The 13,921-nt window shown below is 36.6% G+C and overlaps 1 protein-coding gene across 2 annotated transcripts in view; it reads left to right on the plus strand.

Annotated features, from left to right (window-relative positions):
• LOC753055 (neurogenic locus notch homolog protein 2) overlaps positions 1–13,397 on the plus strand; it is a gene marked incomplete at its 5' end in the record, with an annotated part of 71,838 nt that extends 58,441 nt beyond the window's left edge. For both annotated transcript variants that reach the window (XM_030990788.1, XM_030990789.1), the window contains 8 exon segments: positions 353–480; positions 1,610–1,850; positions 3,145–3,220; positions 3,798–3,838; positions 4,906–4,978; positions 7,180–7,220; positions 7,636–7,708; positions 11,356–13,397. In XM_030990788.1, the coding sequence (XP_030846648.1) occupies positions 353–480; positions 1,610–1,850; positions 3,145–3,220; positions 3,798–3,838; positions 4,906–4,978; positions 7,180–7,220; positions 7,636–7,708; positions 11,356–11,740 (1,058 nt within the window). In that variant the 3' untranslated portion in view covers positions 11,741–13,397.
• Positions 13,398–13,921: the final 524 nt, after the last annotated feature.

Below are 13,921 nucleotides of genomic sequence, written 5' to 3' on the forward strand. Positions count from 1 at the left end.
TTCATGATTGAATTGCATTTAAATGAAATTGACATAATGTAGAATCACAATATCAAAATTGTGTAAAGAATTATGCATGCTTTATAGATAAATTGATTTGCAGGGTTTTATATTGTCAATCACACTTGCTATATTATACTTTCTATTTGGATTTCCTTTAATTTTTAAGACTGCAATATATTTAGAAGGAAGAAAAATTACTTTTTCAAGATTAAGAATATAGGATTTGAGAAAACATTCTTTTTGACTCTGTACTCTTAATATTGGATCTTGTTTGAATATAATATCCTTTATCGGTTCTATAGCCATCAAGGCAGTATAAGAAAGAGTATTTTGTGTGCCTCATTCACAGATTCTACGAGACTGGCAGGGAGTTTCCGATACAATAGCATTAATGGTGATAGTGTGACCTACTCGCCCGCATTAGCAAACACAGACTCGGCTGAATTCTCAAATATGACTGCCATCACATGTGACGTGGTGAGTGATTGAAGAAAATACCTTGCATGTGTAAAAGGCCCTGTACTCTATGTACTTATGCAGTATCTGGGCCCTGTTTAATAAAACTTGTTATCAATAACAAATGCTAAATTTCTATGACAAATTGGCTCTCATCCAATCAAATGCCATGATTTTAGTAGCTTATAACAGTTATTGAAATTTGTTATCAGTAACAAGTTCTATGAAACTCAAGGCCCTGTTATGCTGTAGCTCGAGTCTGCCTATTTACCATGGGATATTTGACTGCTTCATTGATGCCTATAAAGGGGCAATGAGAGAAACAGATTTGCAAAATTTGAGCTAATTCTGATTAAAACTAAGAAATTTATAATACCTTGTATTCTTCTACCTTCGTACTACCGTGTGAGTCAAACAAAAGTTTACACCTAGAAAATTGCTCATTATTTTAACATCATCTATGTACAGTAAATGTTTATACAACTTATGAAAGAGTGTTTTATCCCAAATCATTTGGTATAATTTTTGTGTGGTATGTGTTCACGCTTGGATGAACAGGAGGCATTGTTTGCGAGAGTGCAAAAATCGACTTGCGCCAAAGTGATGCCTACAGCATGTATTCATTTGGGATTAGCGGAGTGAGAGAATGAATTGAATTTATCAAATGAAATGCATTGCATATGCTTTTTGGAGAAGCAAAGTCACACACACACGCGTACGAATGTTTATTGATATTCGATATTCGATATTTGATATGTGTGGCATGACTAATTTTGTTAGGGATGTTATTTTGATCTGCAAAGAATGAATTAATACCCAAATCCTAATTGTCTTATTCAAACAACACACAAGCAACTTTGGCGCAAATCGATTTATGCACTCTCTCAAGCAATGCCTCCCGTTCATCCAATCGTGAACACATACCACCCTAAAATGATACCAAATGATTTGGGATAAAACACTCTTTTATGAGATGTATAATCACTTACTGTTCATAGATGATTTTTTAAATAATTAGCAATTTTCTAGGTGTAAACTTTTTTTGGACTCACACTGTATACTACCTCCATACTACCTCCATAATATCTTCTATTCAAACAGGGATGAGCTTCCTAATTTGTTTTGTTTATATTTGCTTGCTATGTTGCAGTTCATGTACCAGCTTAATCTATGGATGAATGTCAATGTGCCATACACCTATATCGAATGTAACATCGCAGCCTTCCGCCCAGGAAGTATCATCGTCGACTTCATCATCGATATCTACGGCACATCCCAGATGGAGGCCATGATGAGGGCCCAGATCGCTAGTGATAATGGATTCCAAGGTTCTCCAAGTGACTGGACAGGGAATGCTTATACAGTCTATGTGGAAGAACTTATATATGAGAGTAAGTACACCTTCCTTCTTACTAGGAATAGGCATGGTTGGATGTACTTGTACTTATTTGATAATAATAATCAGAGTCGGCTGAGCTTTAAAGATACTATGTCCCTTTTGCAGCCAACATCAAATTCTGTAGAACATTGCCGGAATCATGAAGATTTCATGAATGTCCTATCTGTGAAATTTAAACGTTAGCAATGTCCTAGTTTTCAAGTTATGCAAGGAAACCAGTTTACTTTATAGCCTTCACTGTCAGACACTATTGAGGGACTGATTGACTTCTTTTTTTCTTTGGTAATAACATACATAAATGAGCTGTAACAGGTACATGCAGCATTTGTCTACATCAATAACCAACTTCTTGTAATGGCCAAAATTAAACTGATTGAGTCTTTGTGCAGCACAAAACATAATATATGTACAAGGGCCTAAAAATCAGACTATTTACATAAGTGATTGCAATCACTTATGTCGATTTGACAACTAATGGTCATTATTTTCCCACAAAAAGACATTTTCAAACCCTTTTGTTTTGACAGAAGTTCTAAATTAGTATCATCTTTCAAATGCCATTGGAATTTAACCTTTTCATTTTTTTGGCCTGCAAATGGGACATAGTACCTTTAAGAGAGTTCTTAGTTTGGGTAGTTTTCTGTCTGTATTAATTTGTCCCGAATTTTTATTGAACTTGTATACAATTATTTGTCAAATTACTACCCTCTTACTACCCTCTTACATTTCATTATGAATACGTCTCTATAAAGTAAACATATTCTTTCCTGATCATTTTTCCACGTCTCCCAGGAACCTATTCTTTACAAGCTATGCTTTTCTGTAGGTTCTTGCACATTTCGAAGTTTTGTACTTTTCTTGTCTGGGTTTCATTAAACATGATAATAGTTGTCAAACTAGTTTGATGTCAATTGCTACAATCATTTCTTTTAAATTATGAAACAATATATCTTTTATGTATATTTTGTTATCTGTACTGAATCTGCATGGGAATGTGAAACCAACCAATAAACTCTAACAGTTTAGTCGTCTTAGTATCTGTATCAACCACACCCTGTGTATATATGCCCGGTAAACCGCCAGTTTCTTTTATGAATGCATTGTGTGAACAGCAATTGGGATAAATCATTAAATCAAAGCTATGGTCCTATGCTTATGCAGTTATACGTGTGTAATAAGATACAAAGACGTGAACAAAAACGAAAATGTCTTTATTTTTTTATACTATTAAGAACTGATTTAGAAGAATTACATTCCTTTATATTTTTTTCAAAATTTCTTTCCAGACCTGTGTGAGCCAACTCCGTGTGAAAATGGAGGGACATGCCTGTATAATGTCACTACCGATACCACATCTTGTTCGTAAGTCATATTACTATTAAACACCCTCTAATATATTGGTGACACCAGACTTATTATGTTATATTTTCTTTATTCTTTTGTTTAATCTGTCCTCGTGGCCCTTTTCCTCTATCTAGCATCCTATCTTCCTATTCTATTTCTTCTTCCTCATCTCTCCAAAATATAATTGGAACATTATCACCATCTTATGCATGGTTGAAGTAAGCAATGTAAAAGAAACTGATATCTTTCTTTGCTAGGTTAATATAATGATTTACTATAGACTTCTTTTCTAAAGGAAGGAGAGCAAGCAAAATCAGTGTCATTGTATTATTGCAGCACTATTAATAATATGTACAGAAGTTCAAGAAAATGGCAAATATGATAAAAATAACGGAGGAAAAGGATCTGTGTGGTTAATCAATTTGATATGTCACTTTCTCTTTTATCAGCATAGTTATTTAAAAAAATGTTTTAAAGGAGAAACATTTTCATGCAACATCAGAAATGACAATCTTAGTGACAAGATTTCTCTACTGTTTTTAATGGTAATGTATTTATGATTAATGTTATGATTATTTCTATTTTTTCTCTTTAGTTGTCCGCCTGGCTTTGGTGGACCAGTCTGTGAAAACAAGGGTGAGTTGGTTTCCTTGGTTTCATTCAGTTTCGGAATGATATTCAAGATCTATCTCGTGAACATGATATTGGATATGTGCAATACTTTTGAAGTAAACAAAATACAATATAGATACACCATGTAGTTGAAGAGAGAAAGATAAGAATATTTCTCACATTTTGTCCTAACTTGATATTATGCAGATATATGTGATTGAAAAAATATCACCAACTTCCAACAGTTTCCACTGGTTTACTTAGGTTTGGTATTTCAACATAGTTGTACTGTTGGAATTATATTTGAAAGTTTTCATCAAATTATAGGCTAGGCACACATCAATTTGTAAGAAAATAATAGACCCTTTATTTAATGGATCTATCTATCTAATATTTTTGTTTTTGCATTATTTATGTTTGTCAATGTGATTATCATTAACCCTTACTGTACTGGGCTATTTTGAGCATCTCGTGACTGGGGGGGGGGGGGGGGGCTGAGAGGCCCCCCCCCCCACCCTTTGATCTCGGCCGTAGAAAGTCCGATGAAAACAAAAATTTGCATGTTTGTAGATATTTACGTAAGGAACAAGATGGTATAATTAGTTTTTTCCTAATATGCAAATTTTTGTCGTTATAGCCTAATTAATTATGCAAAATGCTAATGTTATGCATTTTACAGAAAACTCTACATATTTGTCTGTATATGTTGGAAATGTATTGAATAAATGTTTCCTTCATCTCAAATTCATGAGGTTACATTATTTTTATGATATTTGAAAATGCATAGGTTAATTTACATAAATTATGAATACGCATTCATGAATATCAAATCTGGAAATATATACAGGGAACTAGAATCATTAAAAAAATTGCAACACCTTACAGTTATATCCGATTTTGATAAAAATGGTATCAAAATGTGCGTAAGACTTGAGGGAAAAAAGTCATGAAACGACAATTCAAAATTCCAAGCGGTTGCGGTGCAATCTCCAAAAATGTTGAGGGGGGGGGGGCCTCTCAGCCCCCCCCCCCCCCCAGTACAGTAAGGGTTAACTGATTGAACTGATCAATATTTTGATACTCTATTTTAGTTGCCTGTGAGAGACATACTTGCCAGAACGGAGGAGTATGCCAAGTAGACATGATGGGAGATCCATATTGCGAGTAAGGAGAATCATCTTATCCTAACTTTGCCCAATTATAAGATGATGACTGTATACTTCCCCCCCCCCCCTCTTCAATACTTAACTCAAAGCAGTTTAATATCACCTTATTGTGACTTTTTATATTAATTTTTTACTCGAGAATGCTCTGAATTACAAAATGTACATGAGCTGAAAGTACAAAACTCACTGGGAAATTTAAGACTACTTCTGTTGCTGTATGTTGTGCCATTCGTGAATAAGAATGATTTAATAAAAATGTATAATTGTCACTAAATTAGCAATGCAGAGTGCAATTTATGATCACTATTTTAGTGTACAAATTGGCAATTGCATTTGATTTTGTGGAACTTCCATGCACACTTTGTCATATGAAATACATGTTTATGTCTCCGCTACAAAGTGACTAGCATTAGGGACTTTTAGATTTGCGTGGACTGCTATGTGTGACGTCCTTTTAAGGCACTGGCAGTCACGTGTAACGTCCTTTAAGGTCCTGGCAGTGCCTTAAAAGGACGTCACACGTAGCAGTCCCCATTGTTGTCATGCAAATCTAAAAGTCCCTACTATGTTTTCGGGTTGTCCATCCATACGTCCCGCTCTCGTGATCGCGTTATCTCAAGAACCGATTGATGGATTCCTGCTAAATTAGGTCATGCATGTATCTTGCAGAGCCAATGAACTGATTATATTTTGGGTTCATGAGGTCAAAGGTCACAGGGCTCATAATGTATGCAAAAATAGCTCGTGATCTCATTATCGTCAGAACCGATTGACGGATTACCATCAAACTTGGGTCGTGTATGTATCTTGCAGAGCCAATGAACTGATTATATTTTGGGGTCATGAGGTAAAAGGTCACAGCTAGGGCTCATAATGTATGCAAAAATAGCTCGTGATCACATTATCGTCAGAACCGATTGACGGATTACCATCAAACTCCAGACATATATGTATCTTGCAGAGCCAATGAACTGATTATATTTTGGGGTCACAGGGCTCATAATGTATGCAAAAATAGCTCTTGATCACATTATCATTAGACCCGATGGACAGATTACCATCAAACTCAGGACATAGTTGTCTCTTGCAGAGGCAATGAACTAAATAGATTTTGGGGTCATGAGGTCAAAGGCCAAAGCTCATGGGGCTCATTATGTATGCTGAAATAGCTTGTGATGCATTATCACTAGAACCGACAGATGGATTACTATCAAACTCAGGACATGTATGTATATTGCAGAGCCAATGAACTGATTAGATTTTAGGGTTATGAGGTCAAAGATCAAAGGGTCATACATATATATTGAAAATAGCTTGTAATCACTATATTCTGGGAACCTGTTAATGGATTACAAAATAAACTTGAATTTTAAAGATTGCTTCTGTTTCGGTTTGTAAAATGGCTCTATGGCAGAGGCATCATTTTCGACTTCGTGCAGTCAAAGTTCCATCTAGTTATATTTTGTAAAACTATGATTTGAAAGAGTGGAAACTACAAACAATTGTTGCCAGTTTAAGAAGTAAAAGATGATTCATGTAGACCTTTAGACAAATCTGAACTGCTTTGGGTTAAAATGGATTTTCATGCTGCAAGATTGCTCTCATGATATTTGATGATCGATGATGTCTGCTATTAAAGCAAGCATGTCTATATGCTTATATGTAAACTTCCAGGGGACGGACGTCTTTAAGTCCTTGTAATGAGGATTACTTCCTTACCAAAGGGCACAAGCGCATTGACTTGGTTTTGAACCTGGGACCTCCCCGTTACAAGACCAATACTCTACTACTGAGCCATTGCTTCTCATTACTGTTTTGGCATGTTAAGTGTGGTATGCGATTTGTGAAAATTTGTAAAAAATTGACATGAAGATTTCACTCTTCCAAAGTGGAGGTGGATATTTCATTTGAAGCCATGTTTCATGTACACTGTAGGTTGACTTCTTATTTACATGTTGTTAGGAAGTGGCAAAGTAACATAAGTAATGTATGACTTTGTGCTAGATTACTGCAGTAAGATCGATCATGACTCCCCCAGTTTTGTTGAAAACACAAATATATGTCTAGCCAGATCCTTAGGAAGAGAATTGAGTACATGTTGTGTGGTTAAAACTGCAAACATCCAGATGCGTATTATTTCTGTAGGGGCCGTGCATTTAATCTCACTTTTTTAAAAATTCTATTATGTTTCAAATTTAGATGCCCCGCACAGTACACAGGAACGTTTTGTGAAATTCCAGGTAAGTCTTCAAAAGAATATCATGTTATTGTAATTGTTACATACATATTTCATATAATTGGATTGCTTTCAACTGGGCTCTTTGCTATCTATAACTGTTTGTCTATGCTATTCCCATGCAAGGATACATGTATTTGCAAATTCTATACAACCATATTGCAGTGGCTTTAAAATTCCTGTCATACTTGAGTTTTGTCTGTGTGTAAAGCAGTATTATACATGTAGAAGAGAGTCTCATCTCTATCTCACCTAGGTGTACCCAGCCTCTAAATTGAGTATATCAATGATGTGCTATGATAAAGAACCCAGATAACCCTTAAGCGACAACTTGTAATCTCCGTCAAATGTACATATATCTCGCCAGTCAGTGGTATTGGAACAACTTTTTATTTTTTTTTCTTCCTGTATTTTCCCAGTTTCATGTGAGGAGTTGGATTGCCAAAACAACAGCACTTGCGAAGTTGACAGCAATGGGGTTGCCTCCTGCATGTGAGTTGATATAATGCAAAAATGATTTACTGGTGTACATGTTGTTTTTTGTTTTTGTAGCATTGCATAAATTTTGTATACAGACCCTTTTTTCAGTAATTGAAATATTGTGGAAATTGTTATGTCTAACATGAAATATATTATGAAAATCAATAGATATTAATATTCATTCCTAAACAAGTGATCACTGACGTGACTCCTCTGAGTTCAGTCACATGATTTAGTGACCTCAAACAGCATACACAGAAATAGGTGCAGCACTTTTAATTTTCTAATTTTTATATCTATAGTCAGGTGGCTTAGTGTCGTATTTATTGATTATCGTTACTTGCCGGATAAAAGCAGCATTTTTGGTACAGGGCTTCCTTAGGGCTTACTAAACAAAATTAGGCTAGGAGCCCTCTGCAAGAATATCATATAAGGGTGTGGGACGGGGCGTTGCCTCGTCGTAGTCCCCAAATAATTTAGAAGGTAGTATAACATTGATTTGTTGTTGTACAAATGCCATTTTTGGCACAGGACTTCCTTAGGACCTACTGAACGATATAAGGGGAGGAGCCCCCGGCAAAAATATCATATAAGGGTGTGGGGGCGTCGCCTTGTAGCCCCCAAATAATTTATAAGGTAATACAACATTGATTTGTTGTTGTACAAATGCCATTTTTGGCACAGGTCTTCCTTAGGACCTACTGAATGATATAAGGGTTGGAGCCCCTGGCAAAAATATCATATAAGGGTGTGGGGGCATCGCCTCGTAGCCCCAAAATTTATAAGGTAATACAACATTGATTTGTTGTTGTACAAATGCCATTTTTGGCATAGGGCTTCCTTAGGACCTACTGAACGATATTAGGGTAAGAGCCCCCAGCGAGAAGACCATATAAGGGTGTGGGGGCGTCGCCTCGTAGCCCACAAATAATATATAAGGTAATGCAACATTGAGTTTTGGTTGTACAAACGCAATGGGTCCCCCAATCACACATATACGAATACTTATGCCGGAGGCTCCTACCCTACCATCATTCAGTAGGTCCCAATGAAGCCTTGTACCAAAACTGGCGTTTTTACAACAAAAACTCTCCTTGTAAACTTTATACTCCGGGAGATGGATGGTGGAAATTTAACTGCTATGATACTCCTTGATTTGTCTTCCGCCTTCAACACTGTTAACCACACTGTTCTGGTGAATACCCTCATGTCAGTTGGTGTTAAAGGTCAAGCCCTGGAATGGTTTAAATCATACCTGTCATGCTATTCTATAGCTGTCTTGATAAACTGCTGCCTTTCAGATTTTGTACCACTTACATGCAGAGTTCCACAAGGCTCTGTGGGCGGGCCCACCATGTTCTCGTTATATTTAAAGGGCCACTCTAACCAAAACGGGCTAAAAATGAAAAAAAGACATGTAGAATAATATTTGACAGAGATTCCGAACATGTCAATTATTTTTCTTAGAAATAATCAATAATTCTGGAATTTAGCTTAAAAAATGACGACTCAGAACGCGCAGAAATAAAGCCCAGTTTCGGTGATGGCGCATTTGACGTCACTGAAGGCGCCTCTCCGGTGAAAAGGAGGATAATTTAGGCATTAAAATGTCTTTAAAAAGGCAAACTATGATATTAATTGAAAAACAAGACATTTATCCGAAAAATAATATGCACTTGTTTATCCCAGTACGTTTCTGGCAATTTCGTCATTCCTAATTATGAAATTATCAAATCGGACATGCCCGCAATGACGTCAAATGCGTCATCAACCCACATGACCGTATCACCTTTTTTCGAGGGGCGTTGCCCGGCAAGCGTAAGAACTGTGAGAAATGGATGGCTATCATCATTTTTTGGTCAATTTAGAGATTTTCTGACAAATCAGAGGCTGGAATATTAATAAGTAGATGTGTATTCATGTTTTGTAAGGCTATGTTAGTTGGGTTAGAGTGGCCCTTTAACCGGTTTGAAGAATATTTGTCATCACCATTCTCTCTCTTATCATGTTTATGCTGAGGATATTCAAATATATACTTCTTTCAAACCCAATCAGAGCAATGCAGCCACCGCTATCCATAACATTGAGACTTTTGTACAAGATGTCTATAATTGTATATTGTCTATAGTTGTATCTCACATTCACTCAAATTAAATCTCGCCAAATGCGAATTTGTAATGTATGGTTCTAAGACTCAGAGAAAATTTCCATCACTTCAATTACTCTTGCTGGACATGAAATTACCTTATCCAATGTATGTTGCAACCTTGGTGTGTTTTTCGACTCAAATATGACAATGTCTACACAAATTCAATATGTCTCAAAATCTGTACGTTATCAGTTACGCAATTGAGGTTTTATTCGTAAATATCTTAGGTAACCGTAGTGCCACTGAGAAAATTACTCATGCTTTAATCTCATCTCGCTTGCATTTTGGTAATGGCCTTTTGTTTGGTTCACCTCACAACCTACTTGCAAAATTACAAAAATTACAGAATGCTGCTGCTCCTGTCGTGACCCTTTCTAACAAGTACAGTCACATCACACCAGTCCTCAAATCACTCCATTAATTTGCTTGCCCTAGGAGAACGTGTTGTTTTCAAGATTATTTTGTTATTATTTCACTGTATACATGGCTATGCTCCGCAGTACAACATCGGCTTGATCAAGCATTACATTCCCTCTAGACAGCTACGCTCTCAAAACTCTGGCTTACTAATTATTCCTAGGGTTAAAACAAAGTGGGGGGGGGGGGGCGAACCTTCGCTCATGCTGGGCCTTCATTATGGAATACTCTCACTCAATGGATTAAAGCTAGCAATACTGGTGAAGTGTTAAAAAACAATCTTAAGAAATAATTTGGCTTATAATTGATTACCATTACCTTTCATATCTGTACCTTTCCTATTGCACTTTTGTATACCGGTATATTTATCATGTATTTCATATTTTGCGCAAGCTGCGCCTTGAGCATTTGATTGTCAAGTGGATTTGGCGTCATACAAATCTTATGTATTATTATTATTATTATTATTATATTACCTTATAAATTATTTGGGGGCTACGAGGCGACGCCCGTACACCCTTATATGATATTTTTGCCGGGGGCTCCTACCCCATATTGTTCTGTAGGTCCTGAGGAAGCCCTGTGTCAAAAATGGCATTTGTACAACAACAAATCAATGTTATATTACCTTCTGAGTTATTTGGGGGGCTACGAGGCAACGCCCCCGCCCCACAACCTTATATGATATTCTTGCAGGGGGCTCCTACCCTAATATCATTCAGTAGGTCCTAAGGAAGCCCCGTACCAACAATGGCATTTGTACAACAACAAATCAATGTTATAAAATTATTTGGGGACTCCAAAAGACGCTCCCGCCCCCACTCCCTTAAATTGACTTTTTTTGCCGGGGGCTCCTAGCCGCCTAATATCGTTTAGTAGTTCCTAAGGAAGTCCTGTACCAAAAAAGGTGCTTTTATCCGGCAAGTAATGATAATTTCACTAAGCCACCTGACTACTATGCCTCATTCTCAGAAAATATTTTGGAACCCTGTTTGATGTTCTTGACTGCTCAGTTCATGATTAAAGTTCCAAACTAGCCAAATATTAAAATAGTGCATATGAAATTTTCTTTTAATGTTTTTTTTCTTCATAGCTGCTTGGATGGATATGAAGGAATCAGATGCCAGCTAGAATCAACTCCTGGTCTCTCAACAGGGATCATTATCGGTATCGTTTTGGGAGTCGCTGGTTGTGTTTTCCTTGTTGTTGTTCTTTGCTTCTGCTGGTTCATCCTCTTTGCTGCTCGTCGTCGACAACAATGCAAGCAAGAGTTCTTGGAGGGAGCAGAGAATTGGGGTTACGGAGGGCGACGTTATGCCCCATCATCGGCGCCATCATGTGGGGCAGTGGTGCGCAACGACCCAGCAGAGTTTGCCAGCAAGTCCTCGGACAACTTCTACTACTGCCAGAACACCAGAGGGCGACCTTTTGGTTCAACAGCTGCTGCTTCTGCTCCTCGTAACAGTCCCTTCTATTAATCCATTAATGTTAATGCTGTTATTGTTTCTCTTAATAATCACCATTAAAAATCACCATTAAGGAAAATGTGTCTATATTTTGAAAAAAGGAAGTAATTAAACAAACTTAATATATTACAACAGAAAATATTAAATATACATACCCAAACCCATACCTCATTTCAGATAAAGCTTGTCATGCTGACCTGCTGACTGAATAGGGGGCCAGCATAGATAAATATCCCCCTTCCCTCAACCCCCCCCCCCCCCCCAGTTTGTAGCATATGGCAAATAGAAGAAAACTATTATTTGTCATGGTCAATTGCTCAAGGGAAAACATCAAGGGCCATATATTCCTACCTTCCAAATCCAGAATTGTCACCTAAAGCCCAAAGATAAGTACAACTACGAAATACGCAATGGGATTTTTTTTTACTTCAGGTTTAATTTTGGGTCTATGTCAAAACCGGTTTTGATGGAATAACTTTCCAAATATTTTTTTAAGATTCTAATCTTCAGTGTATTTGTACTATTGCATTTATTTAGATGTGCAAAGAATGATATTATTTTCAATCAGACATCACAGCATCGGATGAAGGAGATGGGAGATGCTTCGAAACAGTCAGCAACTGATCATGCCGAAAGTCATCATGATAATAATGCATATGAATAATATGTAAAAACTCAGTTGTCTGATAAGATTTTTTTCTTGAGTTGCCTGATGAAAGGTAAATGTAGGTAGTAACTTCAATTTGACGGGCTTCTCAAAACAAAGGCATACACACAAGAAAACTATTATCATTGATTAAACGTTGTAGAGAAGAACTTCCAGTGAAAGCGTTATGATTACACTTAAAGTCGTTTGTAAATAGAGCCGTTCAAAGCCATGGTTCTTGGACTTATTGCCTGACCTTTGCAAGAACATGCAGGTAACCATGGTAACATATAGGTTATGTTACCACATTATCAACTTCAAACCGCTATTTCAACAGATGACATGAACAATTTTTGTAACATACAACTTACAGTTAAATTTGACATAACACTGATGGATTTTGACTGGACATCGGTTGTCACAATGACATTGATAGACAGACAAGGACTTAAGAACAAAAAAACAAACAAAAAAAACATTAAAAAAATGTAGTGCTTACTAACTGAAAATAAAGCAGACTTCCTTTAGTGATGTCATGTCAATGTTCTTATGGAGCATCTTATTAGTTTCCTTGTGAGACACAACAAAGTTTTAAGAAATATCTTCCAGTTTGATGTTTCAAGAAGAGTAAACATAGTAATGAGGGCAGAAACTTGATTGTTACTAGTGGTTTTTTGTACACGCATCTAGGATCAATGATTTATATGCTAAACTCATTAATTTCACTAGTGTAAGTGTTCATTATGAAAAGTTGAAGATAAACAGTTTTTGATCGCTATATTACTATATTACAGTTTAATAAACAATTTGTATAAAATAAATGTATACCAAACTTTTGTTGATTCCCATTTGAAAGTGATGTCCTTTGTGGCCTTCAAATAAGCAACTAATATTCTACATAATGATACCTTATTCATAACTCATCTGAAATGGATGACCGAGTAACTGCCTTTCCAAAATGTATTATCACAATCCTCTTTTACGAAGTTTGTCTGAAGCAATGTATGTGGGTCAGGAGCCCTTGAGAACTGCTATTTCAGTCGGAAAATCCATAGTTTTAATATAAAAGATTGCACTGTCAACTCAGACTAAACAAAGGGCCCTTTTAAAACCAAACTTTATGATATTCTCTTTGTTATGGTGATAAAATCTTGGCTCTCTAGCATCCCTTGTCATCGAGTCACATGTCATACAACATGGATAGTATAGCTTTATACTTGGAGTGCTATATTTTTTTATATAAAAGTTTATTGTCATTATCTTTGGTAGTTATCGACATGAGTTTTTTTCTTGCATTTATTAAATCTTAATTATTGAAAAAAAAATTTTTTATCCCTATGGCTGACCTAAAAAAGGTGACCTTACCCCCCCCCCCCCAACAGAGCAAAATGTCAAATGTTCAAATTTCGAGACCCCCCCCCCCCCCAAAAAAAAAATTACCTCTTACCCCCCCCCCCCCCCCCCCCCCCCGCTTATTCAGTGGCCGGTTGAGTCGTTGCGATTTTTTCGGAACCAAAAAAAAAAAGTGTCCTCTTACCCCCTCCCCC

Source organism: Strongylocentrotus purpuratus, unplaced genomic scaffold, assembly GCF_000002235.5.
Source record: "Strongylocentrotus purpuratus isolate Spur 01 unplaced genomic scaffold, Spur_5.0 spur5_scaffold_19, whole genome shotgun sequence".
In the NCBI taxonomy this organism is placed as follows: Eukaryota; Metazoa; Echinodermata; class Echinoidea; order Camarodonta; family Strongylocentrotidae; genus Strongylocentrotus; species Strongylocentrotus purpuratus.